The sequence below is a fragment of the Oncorhynchus nerka genome, linkage group LG3 (genome assembly GCF_034236695.1).
Source record: "Oncorhynchus nerka isolate Pitt River linkage group LG3, Oner_Uvic_2.0, whole genome shotgun sequence".
NCBI lineage: Eukaryota > Metazoa > Chordata > Actinopteri > Salmoniformes > Salmonidae > Oncorhynchus > Oncorhynchus nerka.
The window spans coordinates 53,455,915-53,478,734 of NC_088398.1; the positions used below are offsets into that span (position 1 = coordinate 53,455,915).

Here is a 22,820-nt window from a genome sequence, read left to right on the forward strand (position 1 = left end):
AATGCAAGACAATGCTAGACCTCATGTGGCTGGAGTGTGTCAGCAGTTCCTGCAAGAGATGCTTTAGTCCAGGTCTGGGAGGAGATCCCTCAGGAGACCATCCGCCACCTCATCAGGAGCATGCCCAGGCGTTGTAGGGAGGTCATACAGGCACGTGGAGGCCACACACACTACTGAGCCTCATTTTGACTTGTTTTAAGGACATTACATCAAAGTTGGATCAGCCTGTAGTGTGGTTTTCCACTTTAATTTTGAGTGTGAATCCAAATCCAGACCTCCATGGGTTGATAAATTTGATTTCCATTGATCATTTGTGAGATTTTGTCAGCACATTCAACTATGTAAAGAAAAAAGTATTTAATAAGAATATTTCAGATCTAGGATGTGTTATTTTAGTGTTCCCTTTATTTATTTGAGCAGTGTATATACACTTAAAATCATACAATGTGATTTTCTGGATTTTTGTTTTAGATTCCGTCTCTCACAGTTGAAGTGTACCTATGATATAAAAATAAAAAAAATAGGAAAACCTGCAAAAATCGGCAGTGTGTGTGTATATATAAATAATATTTATATATATTTTTTTTCCAGTATTTTGCCATCCAAATGGTAGGCTCTCTCTGTTTCAACAACCCGCCCCTAAAGTGGAACCTTTTCTGTAAGCAGGTACTGGTAGCAAGAAGAGAGAACTTACCAACCAACCTGTCGAGTATTTGAGTTGAATGTTCCTATAGATGTCCAGAGGGGGGCAGCAGTACACTGTCATTGATGCCATAACAAGGATTGCAATTGATAGGGAGACACTGTTTAGTACAGCCTTCTTGTCTTCACTAATGATATAGCTATGATATTGGCTAGATGAAAGCAATATAATGATCTAGGATTCCCTACAAAGTTGAATGAAGAAAAAATTTAAAATATACTTGTAAGTAGCCTACAGTACATGTGGTGGAAGTGATTTAAGCAGGACTCATAATACAATAGTCATCTTGTTAAATGACAGTCCTTACCCTTTAAAGCACCTGTGAGCTGGCCATGGATGCTGTGGGCAGTGGGAAAATAGCCTTAATGTCTGTGGGAGTAGATTACAATAGTCACAAATAGAATTACAAATAGTTCAAATAGAAATAGCACAACAAATGAGCTACAATTTCCCCCTTATAAAACACCCAAGTGTTCATCTGCATTCAACCGCACACTTCCTGATTAAGAACATAGAGGGATATTGAGCCAAGAGCTCCATGTACCTCTGGATGAAATTTCTGCTGCTTCTAATATTGAACACACTAATAATAAGGTAATCACCATGAAGTCTCCCAGAACAGCTACCTCTCACTGCTTCTTGCCTGAAACTGCTTCTGTAACTGAATAGGTGATGCAGCCAGATATCTGAGTCTGATCTTTATAAATCAGTAGCGCGTGTTCCCAAAAAGGAGAAATTCATATGAAATGTGTAATAGAAGACGTGCACAAAGAATTTGACAGTCATTTTACATATGACTCATCTTCTTGATGTTGTGTAATTACATGGATTACATGGAATTATGTCAGTCCAAATAGAAACGTTATTTTGATGTTGGCTATGACCCATTTCATACTGGAGTGTAAGTCTTAAGATGTACAGGCTAATATGTTTTGGCCATAGTCAGTGACAAATCGTAAAAGGCCCAGTGCAGTCCAAAACATGTTTCATTTATTTAGATATCTATCGCCACACTGAGGTGTGACTAATACTGTGAAAATACCTTGTGTCACGAACCGGCTCAAAGCCCATAACAAAAATCTATTTGTTATTCCTTAATTGTGTATTGTTTACTTTAGTTAACAATGGTGTATGTAGTCAGTAGAGCACGTGAGTGGTTGTATAGATGTAATAATGAGGGGTTTTGAAAGGTGCCAAAACAAAAGGACCAAAAACAGCCACAACAAAAAGCCAACAAGTGTGTCTGTGTGGAGAGTCTCAATGACTGGAGAAAAGGTCTATTTATTCCGGGACAAACCCAAGCCCAGGTGTGTCCCATTTCACTGACGACCCTCCCAGCGCCACCCACCGACATCCTATAATAAGGAAAACAAGAAAACAAGCAAAGAGAAAGAATACGGCAGAGTGGGTGGGTCGTCACAAGTATAAGAGCGGTTTGAAATGACGTGAAATTTCAGATTGTTTTGGTGTCATGTAGTTTGGACCTGCCTGGTAACATCACCAAGCCATACATTTGTTAATAGACCAAGAGAGTTCCAAACCTCTGCCAAGAACAGCTAGTTTTTAGTTTCCCTCAGACCACTGACAGTCCTAGCAAAAATTATTGCTTGAGAAATTGCTAAACTGGGTTGATTTGACCATATTAATCGAAAACAAATCACACTAAGGTTCTTAATTGTTACTCAGATTATATTCAAATAAAAATATTGGACCTTTAAGGATTTAATCAGTGCAGTAGTCAGTCCCCAGATATACATGTAGGTAGTTCAATTGTTTTTAATACTCGGTTCCATGTTTAGTTACTGCATGAGTGGAGATAATAGATCTAGTCTGACTGACACTGGCCATGGATACGCCCAAAATAAAAACCATAACAATCATTGCACAATTCCTTAACTCATCAGTAAATTAACTAATACCCTCAAATATGGGGTTGGTGAGGGCTCACAGGTAAATTAAATCATTTCCAGCAGTGGCTGCTGTTACCACCGCTGCACCAGGGGTCTGTCAGTTGACAAGATGAGGACAATGCTGACAGTGGGATAACACCACTTGTTTAAACATGCCATACCCAACTCTGCTATCAAGCAATAGCATATGACTGATGCCTGCAACAAAAAGTCAAACATGGACATTACAGGCTTAGTAAGTGTTCATAATTGCATGCCTTAAAAAACAAAAAAAATTAAAATCACTGGCCAAAATAAAAGACCATAATCATGCACATCATTTATTCAAAAGTCAATTCATAATCAATACAAATATTTACTAGCCATGTCAACAACAAAAAATTGAACTACAAATATGGTCAAAACATGTGAGACATGTATGGGATGTCAGGGATTCAGAGAATGACAGTTGAGTACTGGCCTAACCCTCACTGGACATGCAGTACACATGGCAAAGAGGACCACATTAAGAAACCCTGGTCTCCAGTAGTCCAATTTACTAACATGTCCTAATAGTCGAAGACAGAAACCCCTGTTCAGACTCCTGTTAATTCCACCAAAGACATTCATGATTGTTATTAGCCAATTAACTAATAAGTTAGCTGTAGCGGCACCACCCATTAATCCTATTGGTCTGCATCACTTTGGAGGTCACGCTAGAGTGAGCTCAGCATCCAGAGCTGTGGTGGAGAAGCAACGTGAGGAAGACAAAGGCAGAGATACCTCTTTACCTTAGACATTGTAGTGGTTTCTAGTTTTGCTGTTGGCGGTAAGTATCTTTCAGACAAAGTTGGTTTGTTTTAGTCTCTCCCCCCCCCCCCCCCCCCCCCGTTGTTTGGTTGTAAGTCTCGTGGTTGTGGTTTGTCAGACGTTGTAGTCCGGAGATTTGCACTGCAGCTGCCTCAGTCTGATCTGTAGTGTCATGAAGGCCGCTACAGTCACGTGGAAGAGGATCTGCCACATGTTCCTCAGTTCAAACAGGCAGATGTTGGACAGACAGATCAGGACGAAGGCCAGGAATGACTTACTGTTCCTCCTCACAGAGAAGTAAGCAAACAGGTAAAACTGCAGAGAGAAAGGTCAACTGACACTAGAGCTACTGCATTGTATTGAAAATGAAGATCCCTTGCAGAAAGCCAATCTTTTGGCTTTCAAACCAAGCGAGTAACGATCAATGATTTTAAAATCAGGATGCCCCAATTTAGTGCACGTGTCAATCCGCTACGAGAAAGAAAAAAAGCCATAGGCTCCATTTAAAACAAATACATATCTTTCAATGTACCCAAGGACACTTGAGTACAATGTGAAAATTGTAGCTAGACTACACAACCAAAAGTATGTGGACACCTGCTAGTCGAACATCCCATCCCAAAATCATGGGCATTAATGTGGAGTTGGGGCCCCATTTGCTGCCATTACAGCCTCCACTCTTCTGGGAATGCTTTCCACTAGATGTTGGTACATTGCTGCGGGGACTTGCATCCATTCAGCCACAAGAGCATTAGTGAGTGCGGGCACGTATGTTGGGCAACTAGGCCTGGCTCGCAGTCAGCATTCCAATTCATCCCAGAGGTGTTCGATGTGGTTGAGGTCAGGGCTCGTGCAGGTCAGTCGACAAACCATTTCTGTATGGACCTCGCTTTGTACACAGCGTCACTGTCATGCTGAAACTGGAAAGGGCCTTCCCCAAAACTGTTGACACAAATTTGGAAACACAGAATCTAGAATGTCATTGGATGCTGTAGTGTTAAGATTTCCCGTCACTGGAACTAAGTGGCGTTGCCCGAACCATGAGAAACAGCCCCAGACCATTATTCCGCCTAAAAACTTCAGTTGGCACTACGTATTGGGTAAGGTAGCGGTTCTCCTGGCATCCGCCAAACCCAGATTCATCCATCAGACTGCAAGATGGTGAAACATGATTAATCACTCCAGAGAAGGAGTTTCCACTGCTCCAGCATCCAATGACAACAAGCTTTACACCACTCCAGCCGTCACTTGGCATTGCGCATGGTGTGGCTGCTCAGCCATGGAAACCCATTTCATTAAGCTCCCGACAAACAGCTATTGTGCTGACGTTGCTTCCAGAGGCAGTTTGGAACTCGGTACTAAGTGTTGCAACTGAGGACAGAATTTCACGTGCTCTGCTTCAGCGGTCCCTTTCTGAGAGCTTGTGTGGCCTACCACTTCGCAGCAGAGCCGTTGCTGCTCCTAGACGTTTCCACTTCCCAATAACAGCACTTACAGTTGTAAGTTGGGGCAGCACTAGCAGGGTAGAAATTCGACTTGTTGGAAAGGTTGCATCCAATGACAGTGCCACATTGAAAGTCACTGAGCACTTCAGTAAGGCCATTCTAATGCCAATGTTCGTGTATGGAGATTGCATGGCTGTGTGCTCAATTTTATATATCTGTCAGCAACCTGTGGCTAAAAATAGCCTAATCCACTAATTTGAAGGGGTGTCCACATACTTCTGCATATACAGTGAATTTGGAAAGTATTCAGACCCTTTGACATTACAGCCTTATTCTAAAAATGTATTATCTTTCTCTCCCACATACTTGCTGTGCTGTTTTGTTCAGTAGGTAGCTAACTATATAGCTAGGTGTCATCTAAAAATCTCTCATTTATAAGATGGTTCTTATTTGATTAATGGAAGTCAGACCCATCTATGTGAAGCTAGCCACAATAGGATTAGCCACAATAGTGGATTTTGCAGTTAGTAGAATTATACCATACTTATGGCTATTCGTATTACTGTCAACACTTATTTTGAAGGCAAACGGCAAATGCCACTATTGTGCCTAACCCTTACTGTGGCTAGCTTCACAAACCATCGAGCCTCTTTAGCCAGATGAAACTAGCTGGCTGCTTATAATGTTAGCAACTTAAACCTGTTGCCCAAGCTGACTAGCTATTTATTTTCATGAACTGAAGTTCAATTTCAATAGGCGAACAAGTGGCAACCTAGTTAATACTTACTCAGAAGGATTCCTAAATCATTTGCGAAGAATGAAAAATGACTGCAGGTTCTAGTGGTCATTGTTTTCAGGCTGGTTGTATTGGTGCTAGCTAGGTACCAAGCTAAAGCTAGCTACCCCAGAAGTTGTGGTTAAACAAATGATGCTTTATTACCAACGCGGTATTGTAAACACACCGTTTGTGGCCGGTGTTTGCAGACTTCTGTACAGCTTTGACAGTGCTACTGCATCTTGACACGCAAAGATGCAAACGGCAGTCCAAAGTATGCGTCGTGAAGCTAATAGCAGTAACGCATTACTGTGCAACATCTGAAAAATAGCGCACTTGGTAGTCTGTACCGGTGCTCGACCAGTCGGCAAAAGCAAACATCACCCACGACAGAACGGTTGATTGTCAAGGGCAATGAATTACATTATTTTGGCTTCAATGGATCTCGCATTTGTTACTCTGCTGACTGCTCGATCCACACAGCATACATTGTGTGCTAGTTTAGGAATGCTGCGTTGTACATAGTGCCACATTTTTCGTGGCGTCATTAAGTCATGTACGTACGTTATATAGATATGCACGTCAGCTTTGACATCAGGGCGTTAAACTAGACATCGGTCGATACCAGATGTTGGCATTTTTAGCTAATATCGGCCGATTCCGATATGTTCGCCGATATATCGTGCATCCCTAAAAACAAGTTTAGAAATGTTTGCAATATTACATTTACATAAGTATGCAGACTCTTTACTCAGTACCTTGTTGAAAGCCCTTTGGCAGCGATTACAGCCTTCTTGGGTATGACACTACAAACTTGGCACATCTTTATTTGGGGAGTTTCTCCCATTCTTCTCTGCAGATCCTCTCAAGCTCTGTCAGGTTGGATGGGGAGTATCGCTGCACAGCTATTTTCAGGTCTCTCCAGAGATGTTTGATCGGGTTATAGCTGGGCCACTCAAGGATATTCAGACACTTGTCCCGAAGCCACTCCTGCGTTGTCCTGACTGTGTGCTTAAGGTCGTTGTCCTGTTGGAAGGTGAACCATCACCCCAGTGAGGTCCTGAGTGCTCTGGAGCAGGTGTTCATCAAGGATGTACTTTGCCTCAATCCTGACTAGTCTCCGTGTTTGCAGCTGAAAACCACCATTCTTGGGGACCTTCAATGCTGCAGAAATATTTTGTTACCCTTCCCCAGATCTGTGCCTAAACATAATCCTGTCTGAGCTCTGCAGACAATTCCTTCAACCTCACGGCTTGGTTTTTGCTCTGACAACTGTGGGACTAATTATATACGAGGAGTGCCTTTCCAAATCATGTAGAATCAATTGAATTTACCAAAGGGTGAATTCCAATCAAGCTGTAGATTCAAGGATGATAAATGGAAACAGGATGCACCCGAGCTCAATTTTGAGTCTTGTGTAAAGGTATTTTTTTAATGTTCTTTTTTACTTTTAATACATTTGCAAAACCTGTTTTCACATTATCATTATGGGGTAGCATAGATTGATGCGGAACTTATTTATTTCATACATTTTAGAATAAGGCTGTAACATAATGTGGATAGGGAAGGGGTCTGAATATTTCCCAAATGCACATGGTCTAACACCCCCCTCTGTACACAGAGTTGTGGCGTAAATCATGCTGTGATGTAAAGTGCAGGGTTGTTAGTCACTCAGCAGTGTCAGCCAGGCAGAGGCAAGCAGCTCTTACTCATACTAGCATCACTTACCTGATACAAACAGGCTGCTGTGCCCAGGAAAAAGGAAATCATGTCATTAAAGTCTTCGTCGTTGTAACTCTGCAGATGCACAGGACAGGTAAGGAGGTAGAGAAAGGAGAAGTATAGATTGAGATAAATTCATGTATAGCCACTGAATGTTTAGCAGCAGGTAGGCTTTCACAAAGGCTTGGTGAAACCAGCTAACCAAAGCACTGGACAAAAATAGCTGCTGAACTGCATAAGCTCACCTCCAACTAAGAGGTGTTTAAATGATTCCTATGAAGGCTTGGTTTTACATATTATAGTTACAGGTGTTGACTTTTGTCATACCCATAGAATGAAATCAAATGCAATGCATCTCTACGGTCTTACTGTACCTGCATAAAGCCCTCTATGGCATGAAACCCTTGGAGTAGATTGAGGCCTCCACAGAAGATGCTTAGCACACAGGAGATGATGCCAGGTAGAGACACCGGCTCAAACTGCTGGCTGGGAGCTGGGAGGAAAGGAAGGGAACTGTAAAGAATCAGCAGTAATGACCTGCTGGCCAATGAGCCATAGATGCATTAAGAAGCTCTGATAAACAGCCACATCCTGTCCTGAAGGACATCACAAAACACTCCCTGCCAGAGACTTCACTGACTTAGGGTTTTGTGTGAAGTAGTCGTGACTACATTCATATCAATATTAAAAATAGCTACATAGAGCAGGATTAGTGTACGGGTTCTGAGAATAGGTGAAAAAGAAAATGGTGAAGCACTACACCAGGGCTACTCGACTATATTTGTTATGGGAGTCACATTCAAAAAGTGAATTGCTGGAGGGGACAGACACCAACAAAAAGACCAACAGCAAAACTAGAAACCACAACATCTAAGGAAAAAGAGGCATCTCTGCCCCTGCTATATTCCTCATGTTGCTTCTCCACCACAGCTCAGGATTGTGGGATGCTGAGCTCACTCTAGAATGGCCTCAAAGTGATGCGGACAAACAGAATTAATGGGCGGTAACACTAAAGCTAAATTATTAGTTAATAACAGTCTCATAAGAATGTGTTTTTGGGGTAATCAGGAGTCTGAACCCTTCTTAGCTTATTAGGACATGTTATCCAATGGGACTACTGGCTGCCAGGGTTGCCAGATGTAGTCTTCAGAACTATCAAAAACACATGCCATACAAAGCACTTCAATCAACATTTTACAGTAATCAGGTAGTTTTCAAATCCTCTGAAAACAAAATGTCTCCTCCCCTAACACAGAGTGAAAACATGGACCAGCAAGCTATTTATTTTATTCTCTGTTTTAAGAAAACAAATTTGAAGCTGACCTTGCCATCATCTCAATAAAAGTTATAAATAACAAATAGATGGCAATCAAGTAGCCCAATTCCAAATGTCAGTCTGAAGGACGCTTTGAATTCATTTCCCCCGGTCATTAGGTTATAGCATTACATGTGAACATGTTGCATCACAGAGCGAAACAGAAGGCGCGTACAGTATGTGTTCCTGGAACATCATTCAGACTGACATTTGGAGTCGTAGTTCTCATGCATGGGGTCATAATAATAGCTTATAGTCCAAACCATTGAAAGAGACAAAGTCAAAGCAAATTACATTTTTTTAAACATGCCAAATTAGCGCTAGAAAAACAGCCAGAAACCACACTAATAGGCCTTGTAGCGCTTGCCATTAGGTCAGATTTGTTTTTAATTCATGTTCACTATGGAATAAATTTATATTTGTTTTAATTGATTCAAAGTATTGATTGTGATGCAATGCCATTTATTTTCTGCATCAACTCAGCATTCATTTATCCATTAACTGCACTGTCATCTCCAAACATTGCCAGTTGTATTGCCTAATTGGTGGGAATGGCTAATCGACACAGGTGCGTGCAATCGGGGCCTGTGTTTCCTTGAAAAGGTGTTTCCTGAATGTGTTGAAAAAACATTTTGTTTTAGCCATCAGCCATGTGCGTTTACTTTATAAAAGTACTTCATTTATTTTAAAAACTGCGGACTTACTAAAAAATAAATGTTTGTTCCTCTTTCAAGCCTTTAAGATGACAAGGTATCAGCCAGTCTGTCACAAGGGACAAGACTAAATTGATAAAAGGGTGAGATCTAGCCCTCGGGCCTCCAGTTGAATATCCCTGCACTACACCATCATGTGCAATCATCGAATTCTCCCAACATCTGAAAAGAAACCACTGATTCAATCCCAAAATGTGGAATCTTAACTACAGCGTTAAAACAATGTGATTATCAGCCTACTCTTCCCATATCCACAGTGAGCGATAGGAAAGCAGTGGTTCTTGAGGGAGAGAGAGGAGCTGTGGTGACCAAGGGCAGAATCACTTCGCTGGGGTTACAGATGTGAAGGTGTCAGAAGTTACTGATCCAGAGTGTCAGGAGAGGCAGGCGGGGGCTCTATGGAGGCCTGTCTCAGTCAGGGATCACTAATGGAGTGGCCGGGCCAGACACACAAACAGCTGCAGGTTAAGGTGTCATTCAGAGAGCTGCCCCATAAGGCTTTCAATGTGATTAACTTAGGCTCTGTTCCCCAACCAAGCTGTCCTAGAGGTATGGAATGGATGGAAGCCATTTTAAACATGTGCTAACGTGACAATGGGAGATACCTACAGTAAAGGCTTAGGTAAATGGGATAAGGGACAATTAGAATGAGTTGGCTGGAATGCAGATGAAATCCATTTGTCATTCAACACACAGTTATTCACATAAGTGCAGCAATGCACACAAGGCAGTAGGCTATGCAGTAATGTTTGTTCCATAATGCAATTAGAGGAAAAACAGTTCACATGTGAGCAGTTTGTGACAGATACAAATATCCATTATATAAAATTTAGAAAGAGACCCCAATAGGCTACTTTGACATGCCTCATAATATGCATTTAAACATTCAGGTTTCAAACAATGAAGTATGTCTAAATACATACCTCCTCCAGCTCATTACAAAGTGGTGTGACCCCGATTAAGCCTGCCTTCAGTTGCTGCGTTCAAAATAACTGAACTGGGGGGGGCTTGTAAAAATGTACTTCAACAGTCATCCAACTCGGGAACTCTGGCCTCTTTCCACAAGATTGGGGCGGCAGCGTAGCCTAGTGGTTAGAGCGTTGGACTAGTAACCGGAAGGTTGCGAGTTCAAACCCCCGAGCTGACAAGGTACAAATCTGTCGTTCTGCCCCTGAACAGGCAGTTAACCCACTGTTCCCAGGCCGTCATTGAAAATAAGAATGTGTTCTTAACTGACTTGCCTGGTTAAATAAAGGTAAAAAAAAATAAAAATTAAAAATTAAAAAAAGATGCTGCAGCAGAATGCTCTGTATCTGTATGCTGTACACGCGTGTTAAGATGCGTAATGAATATACTGTACGTTCCAATTTAATTCAACTAAATCATGCAATTTAACCTATAGACCGACCAGTCAAATGTATTTACGTCGACTGGCATGTCAATCATTGAATAGGCTAAAAAGCATGTCGCAATGGGAATTGTTTTATCCCGGACAATTGGCCAGCACCAATATTATTCATCAGCTTTTCAAAAAAGAATTCCAGCCAAAAGCCAGCTATTACCGGCTAACGGAAACCCTGGTGTGTGCGCATGTGTGGAACTTACATATGCTCTTGTACTGGAAGACCTTGGGGCATGAGAAGCCAAACCGTAGGTCCTCAGGGGACAGCTGGTATGTGGGTATCATCTTGAGCTCTGACTGCATGTCAGCCAGGTTGATCTTAGAGGTCAGAGAGCAGGAGCTATTGTAGCGCTGCTTCGTATCCTGGAGGAAGTCGTCTGGAAGTGCCAGTTTTAAAAAAAGGTATTAAAATACAACCCATGCTAGAAAGGAAGGTCATAGCAGCATCTGATGTTACAGGATTAGTATAATAGTAATTAGAGGTACAACAGGGTTTCAATTTGAAAGTGTTGCTTAAAAAATAACAGGGAAACCCGGTTTGATTTGACAGTAAGGCAAAATATGCATTTGTAGAGAAAACATAGCCGGGGTCACATATCATGCGATACCGACCATATGAGTTGGTTACAGGACCAACAAACATGGGACCAGGCTAGGGAAAACAGAGGCGAGACTCACCAAACTCACTGAAGGAGTAAGGCCTCACAGCGTTGCGGATGAGAAAGCCGTCGCACCTTTGGAGAACCTCGTTCTGCAGCTCTTGCAGGAAACAGAAGGCCATGGCGTTGGGACAGTTCTCCGTACACACCACCAGATATCCTATTCCCAGAGAACTGGTGAAACTAACACACAACCATCATCTACTGCAATTGCAGTGCTGAACAGTGGGAAGTACAGTATCTAAGTACACCAACCAAATCAGAAAAACTAAGAAAAGTCCCTGCATGTGATGACCTTTAAGACCAAATTCAATTAATGTCTGTAACAAACACTGGCATACCATCTGTTTGGAGAATGATCTCTAAGATATAGCCTAACAAAAAATAATCCTCACCACAGACGTGTTTCCAACAAATTCATCAATAAAACTACAGAAAATCTAATCAATATCAGGTGGCTTGAAGGCTTGTTAGTTGTGTGACTGCATTGTAGAGCAGAGCGATGCCAGTATGTTTACCACTAAATAACTTCAGAAAGAAACTCACCCAACAGGCATTTAAAAGAGAGGGGGAACGTGGGAACCGCGAGCTCCCCCCCCCCCCTCTGCTTATGATGAATAATTTGGAGAGTTCCAGGCAGGGGCTGACTAAAGGCCCCACCCACCCAGAGCAGAACCCCTCAAAGGTCCAATACATCAGAGTTAGGCATTGCCCAAAAGGATCTTTAAATCTTTCCATTAAATTAACCAGTGATTTAAATGATGTCTGGCACATCCTCAGTTCCTTTCCTTCAGTGTCAAGGCCAACGTTGAGCCTTGATTAAAGGACCTTGAGATATCAAATGAGGCTTCAGACTGTAGAGTGGATGGCCAACCAACCCTGCTGCTGGAGAGAGGGATGCGCGTGTGTATACAGGCCTTTTTATTCAAGCCAATATCTGCTGTCTTAATGGGACCGATTAGCTAATAACCCATTTCCATGTAAACAGATGATCTCTAAGCATTTTATAAAATGAGGACAGAGTGATAACACCACCATTCAAAGCAAAATTATACTATCAAATATTATTGGTCACGTATATATATATATATATATTGTAGGTTTTTGCAAGTGCAGAGAAATGCTCATGATTTATAACTCCAGTGCAGTAATACCCAACAATACATACAAATCTCAAAAATGTCAATGAAGGAATTATGAAATATCATAATTAGCAATATCAGTCCAGAATATAAATATATGACGGTAAATGGACAGTAAATTAATAGAAAAGGGTGTTTACAGCAGTAGTTATATAGGATTAAGCCTAGACCACAATACAGAATATACATATGGTGGGTAAAAGAGTATGTAAACATTAAAGTCACCAGTGTCGAATGACTCTGTACACATAGGGCAGCAGTCTAAGGTGCAGGGTAGAGTACCGGGTGGTAGCTGGCAAGGAACAATGGCTAAGTTCAGGGCAGGGTACTGGGCAGAGGCCAGCTAGTGGTGACTATTTAACAGTCTGATGGCCTGGAGATCTAAAAAATTTTTTTTTTTTTTTTTTTCAGTCTCTCGGTCCCAGCTGTACTCTCTGCGTCTTCTAGATGGTAGCGGGGTGAACATGCCGTGGCTCGGGTGGCGGAGGTCCTTGATCTTCTTGACCTTCCTGTGACACCAGGTGCTGTAGATGTCCTGGAGGGCAGGCAGTGTGCCCCCGGTGATGCGTTGGGCTTACAGCACCACCCTCTGGAGAGCCCTGCAGTTGTGGATGGCGCAATTGCCATATAAGGATGTGATACAGCACAACAGGATGCTCGCGATGGTGCATCTGTAGAAATTTGTGAAGGTTTTAAGGGACAAGCCAAATTTCTTCAGCCTCCTGAGGTTGAAGAAGCACTGTTGCGCCTTCAACACATTGTGAATGGATCATTTCAGTTTGTCAGTGATGTGCACGTCGAGGAACTTGAAGAATTTCAACCTCGCCACTGTGGCCCCGTCGATGTGGATGGGGGCGTGCTCTCTCGGCTGTCTCCTGAAGTCTACGATAGGCTCCTTCCTTTTGTTGACTGAGGGAGAGGGTGTTTTTGTTTTCTGGCACTCTGCCAGAGCCCTCACCTCCACCCTGTCTTGTCATTGTTGGTAATAAGACCTATCAATGTTGTGTCGTCTTCAAACTTGATTGAGTTAGATACATGTGGACACAGTCATGGGTAAACAGGGAGTACAGGAGGGGGCTGAGAACACACCCTTGTGGGGCCACCATGTGTTGAGGTTCGGCATAGTGGAGGTGTTGCCCACCTTCACCACCTGGGGTCAGCCCATTAGGAATCCGTTGCACAGAGATGGGTTCAGACCCAGGGCCTGAGCTTAGTGATGAGCTTGGAGGGCACTATAGTGTTGAAGGCTGAGCTGTAGTCAAAAAACAGCATTATTATAATTATACATAGATATTCCTTATGTCCAGATGGGATAGGGCAGTGTGACTGCGATTGCGTCAGCTGTATCTTTTGGGGCGTTACGCAAATTGTAGTGGGCCTAGGGTGTAGGGTAAGTTGGAAGTCATGTTCCTTAACTCTCAAAGCACTTCATGACAGAAGTGAGACCTACGGGGTGATGGTAACTGAGCAAAATTACTTTTGCTTTCTTGGGCACAGGAACAATGGTGGACAGCTTGAAGCAAGTGGGGACAGACTGGGATAGATGTTGAATACATCCGTAAAAACTCTAGCCAGCTGGTCTGCACATGTTCGGAGGACACTGCTTCGGATGCAGTCTGAGCGGGTATAGAGTACTGCTAGCAACTTTGGGTGGTGAAAATATCAAAGTCTACTACAAGAGTTAATACCACTATGATTCACAGTTAAGCCAAACTTACTGGATATTGAACTTTCCTGTCTTCAGAGAGCAGCGGCTTGGGAACGTGGAGAGTTTCTCAGACAGAGTTTTGATCTGCTTCTTGGTTTCCTGTAGGCCTTCGTCCTGCTCATAGTCTGTGGTGGCAGACAGGGGTAGACCATCCGTACTCCTCATCACCAAGGCAAACAGTACCATGGACATCTTACTGCTCTATACGCACTCCGGACTGACACCTTCAAAACAGAGCATGTTCATAGATTCAAGGGCATGGGGATTGTGAAGTCATGAGCATTCTGATAAAAATTTAACTAAATCTGATACATTTTAACTAAAATTGCCAGATCAGCCTGGCAGCATATCAATACTACCATCTAATCTAGACTGCCACGGTTCAGTACCTTGGATAGCACCTTGAGGAACCGCTAGTACTAACGACAACTGTGTGCCCACCACACCGTCTAGACGCTCGCTAGCAAGCTAGGTATTAACAGGGTACATGTGTCTTGAGTGCGCCTGAAACATTTGTCAGTTCGCAATACCGTCTAGACGCTCGCTAGCAAGCTAGTTATTAACAGGGTACACGTGTCTTGAGTGAGCCTGAAACATTTGTCAGTTTGCCATGATATGGTCCAAGCATAAGCGATTGTCTGGGCATTGCTAGCTCAGCAACACTGGACAAGTAGCTAGTTACCTTTTGCAGCAGGATAATGCTGGGTAAACCTTTGAGGGTGGCGCAATTAAAGAGTGTGCTAGTTAGCGGTTTAGCTTCATTTACATCGCATATTCAATAGTCCGACAAAAGTCGGAGCTTTTAAAAGCATTGCAAAATCTAGCTATATCTATATCGCATAACTTCAAAAACAAAGGCGCCACCTTGCTAAAGTTATCTGGCTAGTTAGTTAACGTTAATTCCTCAAACAAGCCCTTTGCGCTCTCCTACCTGCTGTCAATTAGCTAACTAAAGTTACCAGCTAGTTAATGCACATGGCTACTGCTGTAGGACGCTAGCTAGGAAAAGCAAAACTAATATTGTCAAGCATGGCCTTCAAAACACATGGACATTAATTGTTATTTTGCAAGCTAACCTGAAAAGACACGTGTCAATGCGACGTTGCTGCTACCGTACCACCACCAGGCACGTTTAATTTTTATAGCTACATCCATTCTTCTTCTATGGTGTATTGGCGATCACACAATTGAATCTGCATCCCGCCACCTACTATGCGGGATGGAAACAGAACAAAAAAACGAACTAACTAAAAAAAAATCTAACAACTTTTCTGTTTTTTTTTTTTTTACTGATTTGACCTGATGCTTACACAGGCTCAAGTGGAACATGGGAGGGCGGGTCTTCCGGTGCCAGTACCCCTTACAAGTCTTCAGAAGTAAAATCCTTAGTAAGTCCCAAAAACGTTTCTGCCACAGCCACAATAATGTCCAGTTTCTTAGACTTCTTTGAGACTTGTACTGTACAATTTATAACTGTGGCAATGAACGCAACAAATTCCAACGTTTTAACACACAGAGTATCTTTTGTCTGGAAGCAAACATTTACCAAAGGCTGTGGTGTATCCACTACCATATCTTCACTAGCATCACTCAATTTTCTCAATTATTTGAATCGCCTCCATAGGAGATTCGATTGAGCGCTCTAACTTTTGCAACCTCAATCTCCTTCACCCTTACAGGTCACTCCAGGAACTCATGATCCCCACCACAATTGCAACACAGTCGTCCTTCTACACACCGTTCTTCAGTATACTCTGTTCGTCTGCACACACTTTAAACATGGCCAAATCCTTTACAATTCATACAATGCAGGGGTTTGGGGACGAAGCCTCTTATGGCGGATCTTATAAAACCAAGCAACACTTGCGTAGGTGTTTGCTCTACATCAAAAAACAACAGGACCAACAGACTTTCGTCTTGTTCGCCATTCACCCAGTGGGTCAGATGCTGGGCACCAACCACACCAGGAATTCTCTTCAGGTATTCAACCTGAATATCCGTCATCACCCCTGAGATGACTCTTGTGACTGGTGCTCTACCCCCGAAGTTCAAAACACACACTTTAGTTGTCCGGATCCTTTTGAGACCCACTGCAATCTTCCTCTGTTCTTCAGAAATACAATGAATGAAATACAATACAACTCAACAAACGCATCCCAACAAGTGATTCATTAGCATTCACACACGTATGCTCCACTCCAATTTTAGACAATTTCCTTTATGTTCCAGTTTTTGATACTACTGTTGTCCATTCAGAACCTTCGTCTTCACCAAATTTGCTCGACACACTGTTTGATTCGAACTCTGCATCCACTTCCGCCATCTTCCCACCAAGCGTAGTCCGTTCCAGTTACATCCATTGGAAAGCTAGCTAGCTACTGTACACACAGGATAGAAACTCTGTCTGTGTTTATCAGACAGAGTTTAGATAGACATCACAAAATTGTATCTATCACATTATGGCATCTGTGAGAGCATGGCAGCGCCATCTTGATTTTGAAGTAGTCCATTTCTTCTTCTATGAGTTGGCAAACAAACTGAAAGTGTGTACACTGTCACATAGAGCAGTGGTTCCCAACCTTTTTCGGTTACTGTACCACCAACTGAATTATGCTCTGCCCGAAAGAAACCCTGAAGCAGTGGAGGCTGCTGAAGGGAGGACGGCTCATAATAATGGCTGGAACCTAGCTGATGGTACGGCATCAAACATATGGAAACCATGCGTTTGATGTATTTGATACAATTCCATTCATTCTGCTCCAGCCATTACCATCCACAATTAAGGTGCCACCAACCTCCTGTGACCTGAAGTACCCCCCCCCCCCCCCCATGTATATTTCACCAGTAAGCCTATGGTCTCATGAGTCCTATCAAGTAGGCCCTGTGGATAGGCCAAGTACCCCCAGGGGTCCTTATATCCCTGGTTGTGAACCACTGAATTAGAGTGTGTTGTTTGAACAGGTATAAAGGTTGGTGTTTTACTGTCACCTGCAGTTCTGGAATGTTCCCTCACGAGTATAATTCATTGGCTGAGCACTCCTGGTGACCTGGATGGAATTATGTGATCCTTCCTTAACCCATAGGAAGTCCCACCCAGTTGACTACTTCAAAAATGTGAATGTACTCAATGGCACAAGAAGGGGGTATCTGCATCCCATATATTCTGTTTTTCAGGATGAGTCAGTCAGTTTTACAAAAATAATTGTACATTTTCAGTTATGAAACTGACAATTGTTTACTTACGCAATACGGCCCTAGGGGGTGCGGTATATGGACAATATACCACGGCTAAGAGCTGTTCTTAAGCACGATGCAACGAGGTCTTAGCTGTGGTATATTGGCCATATACCACAAACCCCCAACGTGCCATATTGCTATTATAAACTTGTTGCCCAACGTAATTTGTTGTTCTGTCATACCCATGGTATACGGTCTGATATCGAACCACCCAGCTAATAATTTTGATTAAAAGTATTGATGATGCGTGTGTTTACAGTGACTGTTTTGGCTACTAGTTAGCTACTTCCCACACCATTGCCAGACAGTGCTTGTCAAACGGGAGCAAAGGGTTCTGTGTCCTGGTGTTATTGCTGTGTTGTTTCCGTTCATGCCCTCCCCATTAAGTAGAGACTGTATTTACAGTGCATTCGGAAAGGTTCTTCTCCCCCAATTGCTAAGTTTGTCAGGGCGGCCAGCTCTAGGAAGAGTCTTGGTGGTTACAAACTTCTTCCATTTAAAAATGATGAAGGCCTTCAATGCTGCAAACATTTTTTGGACAATTCCTTCGACCTCCATGCTTGGTTGTTGCTCTGACATGCACTGTCAACTGTGGTACCTTATATAGACAGGTGAGTGCCTTTTCAAATCATGTCCAATCAATTGAATTCACCACAGGTGGGCTCCAATTAAGTTGTAGAAACATACATTTTTTTAGTTAAAAATATGATTTTGGGGGGGGGTGGCACCTTTAAAATTGCACATAGATTGTGGTTCCAACAATGTAATTGTCGGCATCATTTACAATCCCCCATATAGATATTTGCAAATAATATACATTACCAGTCAAACGTTTAGACACACCTACTCATTCAAGGATTTGTATTTATTTTTACTACTTTCTACATTGTAAAATAATAGTGAAGGCATCAACACTATGAAATAACACAGTTGGAATCGTGTAGTAACCAAAAGTGTTAAACAAATCAAAATATATGTTATATTCTTTAAAGTAGCCACCCTTTGCCTTGATGACAGCTTTGCACATTCTTGGCATTCTCTCAACCAGCTTCATCTGGAATGTTCCCACATACACTGCTCAAAAAAATAAAGGGAACACTAAAATAACACATCCTAGATCTTAATGAATGAAATATTCTTATTAAATACTTTTTTCATTACATAGTTGAATGTGCTGACATCAAAATCACACAAAAATGATCAATGGAAATTAAATTTATCAACCCATGGAGGTCTGGATTTGGAGTCACACTCCAAATTAAAGTGGAAAAACACACTACAGGCTGATCCAACTTTGATGTAATGTCCTTAAAACAAGTCAAAATGAGGCCCAGTAGTGTGTGTGGCCTCCACATGCCTGTATGACCTCCCTACAACGCCTGGGAATGCTCCTGATGAGGTGGCGGATGGTCTCCTGAGGGATCTCCTTCCAGACCTGGACTAAAGCATCCGCCAACTCCTGGACAGTCTGTGGTGTTGGTGGATGGCGCGAGACATGATGTCCCAGATGTGCTCAATTGGATTCAGGTCTGGGGAACGGGCGGGCCAGTCCATAGCATCAATGCCTTCCTCTTGCAGGAACTGCTGACACACTCCAGCCACATGAGGTCTAGCATTGTCTTGTATTAGGAGGAACCCAGGGCCAACCGCACCAGCATATGGTCTCACAAGGGGTCTGAGGATCTCATCTCGGTACCTAATGGCAGTCAGGCTACCTCTGGCGAGCACATGGAGGGCTGTGCGGCCCCCCAAAGAAATGCCACCCCACACCATAACTGACTCACCACCAAACCGGTCATGCTGGAGGATGTTGCAGGCAGCAGAACGTTCTCCACGGCGTCTCCAGACTCTGTCACATGTGCTCAGTGTGAACCTGCTTTCATCTGTGAAGAGCACAGGGCGCCAGTGGCGAATTTGCCAATCTTGGTGTTGTCTGGCAAATGCCAAACGTCCTTCACAGTGTTGGGCTGTAAGCACAACCCCCACCTGTGAAAGTCGGGCCCTCATACCAAATCAAAATCAAATCAAATTTTATTTGTCACATACACATGGTTAGCAGATGTTAATGCGAGTGTAGTGAAATGCTAGTGCTTCTAGTTCCGACAATGCAGTAATAACCAACAAGTAATCTAACTAACAATTCCAAAACTACTGTCTGATACACACAAGTGTAGGGGGATAAAGAATATGTACATAAAGATATATGAATGAGTGATGGTACAGAGCGGCATAGGCAAGATACAGTAGATGGTATCGAGTACAGTATATACATATGAGATGAGTATGTAAACAAAGTGGCATAGTTAAAGTGGCTAGTGATACATGTATTACATAAAGATGCAGTAGATGATATAGAGTACAGTATATACGTATACATATGAGATGAATAATGTAGGGTATGTAAACATTATATTAGGTAGCATTGTTTAAAGTGGCTAGTGATATATTTTACATCATTTCCCATCAATTCCCATTATTAAAGTGGCTGGAGTTGAGTCAGTGTGTTGGCAGCAGCCACTCAATGTTAGTGGTGGCTGTTTAACAGTCTGATGGCCTTGAGATAGAAGCTGTTTTTCAGTCTCTCGGTCCCAGCTTTGATGCACCTGTACTGACCTCGCCTTCTGGATGATAGCGGGGTGAACAGGCAGTGGCTCGGGTGGTTGATGTCCTTGATGATCTTTATGGCCTTCCTGTAACATCGGGTGGTGTAGGTGTCCTGGAAGGCAGGTAGTTTGCCCCCGGTGATGCGTTGTGCAGACCTCACTACCCTCTGGAGAGCCTTACGGTTGTGGGCGGAGCAGTTGCCGTACCAGCCGGTGATACAGCCCGCCAGGATGCTCTCGATTGTGCATCTGTAGAAGTTTGTGAGTGCTTTTGGTGACAAGCCGAATTTCTTCAGCCTCCTGAGGTTGAAGAGGCGCTGCTGCGCCTTCTTCACAATGCTGTCTGTGTGGGTGGACCAATTCAGTTTGTCTGTGATGTTTATGCCGAGGAACTTAAAACTTGCTACCCTCTCCACTACTGTTCCATCGATGTGGATAGGGGGGTGTTCCCTCTGCTGTTTCCTGAAGTCCACAATCATCTCCTTAGTTTTGTTGACATTGAGTGTGAGGTTATTTTCCTGACACCACACTCTGAGGGCCCTCACCTCCTCCCTGTAGGCCGTCTCGTAGTTGTTGGTAATCAAGCCTACCACTGTTGAGTCGTCCGCAAACTTGATGATTGAGTTGGAGGCGTGCATGGCCACGCAGTCGTGGATGCACAGGGAGTACAGGAGAGGGCTCAGAACGCACCCTTGTGGGGCCCCAGTGTTGAGGATCAGCAGGGTGGAGATGTTGTTGCCTACCCTCACCACCTGGGGGCGGCCCGTCAGGAAGTCCAGTACCCAGTTGCAAAGGGCGGGGTCGAGACCCAGGGTCTCGAGCTTGATGACGAGCTTGGAGGGTACTATGGTGTTAAATGCCGAGCTGTAGTCGATGTAGTCACCCTCATGGAGTCTGTTTCTGACCGTTTGAGCAGACACATGCACATTTGTGGCCTGCTGGAGGTCATTTTGCAGGGCTCTGGCAGTGCTCCTCCTGCTCCTCCTTGCACAAAGGCGGAGGTAGTGGTCCTACTACTGGGTTGTTGCCCTCCTACGGACTCCTCCACGTCTCTTGATGTACTGGCCTGTCTCCTGGTAGTGCCTCCATGCTCTGGACACTACGCTGACAGACACAGCAAACCTTGCCACAGCTCACATTGATGCGCCATCCTGGATGAGCTGCACTACCTGAGCCACTTGTGTGGGTTGTAGACTCCGTCTCATGCTACCACTAGAGTGAAAGCACCGCCAGCATTCAAAAGTGACCAAAACATAGGCCAGGAAGCATAGGAACTGAGAAGTGGTCTGTGGTCACCACCTGCAGAACCACTCCTTTATTGGGGGTGTCTTGCTAATTGCCTATAATTTCCACCTGTTGTCTATTCCATTTGCACAACAGCATGTGAAATGTATTGTCAATCAGTGTTGCTTCCTAAGTGGACAGTTTGATTTCACAGAAGTGTGATTGACTTGGAGTTACATTGTGTTGTTTAAGTGTTCCCTTTATTTTTTGAGCAGTGTACATGCTGAGCATTTGTTGGTTGCTTTTCCATCACTCTGCTGTCCAAATCATCCCGAACCATCTCAATTGGGTTGAGGTCGGGGGTTTGTGGAGGCCAGTCCATCTGATGCAGCACTCCATCACTCTCCTTCTTGGTCAAATAGCCCTTACACAGTCTGGAGGTGTGTTGGTTGGGTCATTGTCCTGTTGAAATATGATAGTCTCACTAAACGCAAACCAGATGGGATGGCGTATCGCTGCAGAATGCTGTGGTAGCCATGCTGGTTAAGTGTGCCTTGAATTCTAAATAAAACACAGACAGTGCCACCAGCAAAGCACCCCCACACCATCACACCTCCTCCTCTCCTCCATTCTTCATGTTGTAACCACACATGCGGAGATCATCTGATCACCTACTTGGCGTCTTACAAATGCAAGGTTGGAGGTTGGAACCAAAAATCGCAAATTTGGAATCATCAGACCAAAGGACAGATTTCCACCGGTCTACTATCCATTGTTCATGTTTCTTGGCCCAAGCAAGTCTCTTCTTCTTATTGGTGTCCTTTAGTAGTGGTTTCTTTGCAGCGAAATAGATCATGAAGGCCTGATTCACACAGTCTCCTCTGAATAGTTGATGTTGAGATGTGTCTGTTACTTGCACTCTGTGAAGCATTTATTTAGGCTGAAATTTCTGAGTCTGGTAACTCTGGGTAGTTTTATCTCAATCTCTTCATTCAAAGACTCAATCATGGACACTCTTACTGACAGTTGTGGCTGCTTTGCGTGATGTATTGTTGTCTCTACCTTCTTGCCCTTTGTACTGTTGTCTTTGCCCAACAATGTTAGTACCCTGCTTTGTGCTGCTACCATGTTAATGCTGCTGCCATGTTGTGTTGCTACCATGTTGTTGTCATGTGTTGCTGCCATCCTATGTTGTCATCTTTGGTCTCTCTTTATGTAGTGTTGTGTTGTCTCTCTTGTCATGATGTGTGTTTTGTCCTGTATTTTTATTTTTTATTTTTAATCCCAGCCTCCATCCATGCAGGAGGCCTTTTGCCATTTGGTAGGCCGTCATTGTAAATAAGAACCTTAACACAACTGATTGGCTCAAATGCATTAAGAAGGAAAGAAATTCCACAAATTAACTTAAAACAAGGCACACCTGTTGATTGAAATGCATTCCAGGTGACTACCTCATAAAGCTGGTTGAGAGAA

At 43.2% G+C, this 22,820-nt stretch overlaps 1 protein-coding gene across 2 annotated transcripts; it reads right to left on the reverse strand.

Annotated features, from left to right (window-relative positions):
* Nucleotides 1-2,919: 2,919 nt before the first annotated feature.
* On the reverse strand, nt 2,920-15,464 carry LOC115115725 (vesicle-trafficking protein SEC22a-like). Of its 2 annotated transcripts, none has more exons than XM_029644209.2 (7): nt 15,360-15,464; nt 14,294-14,507; nt 11,453-11,616; nt 10,978-11,151; nt 7,719-7,837; nt 7,351-7,419; nt 2,920-3,717 (listed from the first exon to the last, which is right to left on the reverse strand). In XM_029644209.2, exons 2-7 carry the CDS (start codon nt 14,473-14,475, stop codon nt 3,517-3,519), a joined length of 909 nt encoding a protein of 302 aa, XP_029500069.2. In that variant the 5' UTR covers nt 14,476-14,507; nt 15,360-15,464; the 3' UTR covers nt 2,920-3,516. The 2 variants fall into 2 exon arrangements, with proteins under 2 accessions (XP_029500069.2, XP_029500075.2); XM_029644215.2 differs by lacking the exon at nt 15,360-15,464 and adding an exon at nt 14,673-14,917.
* Nucleotides 15,465-22,820: the final 7,356 nt, after the last annotated feature.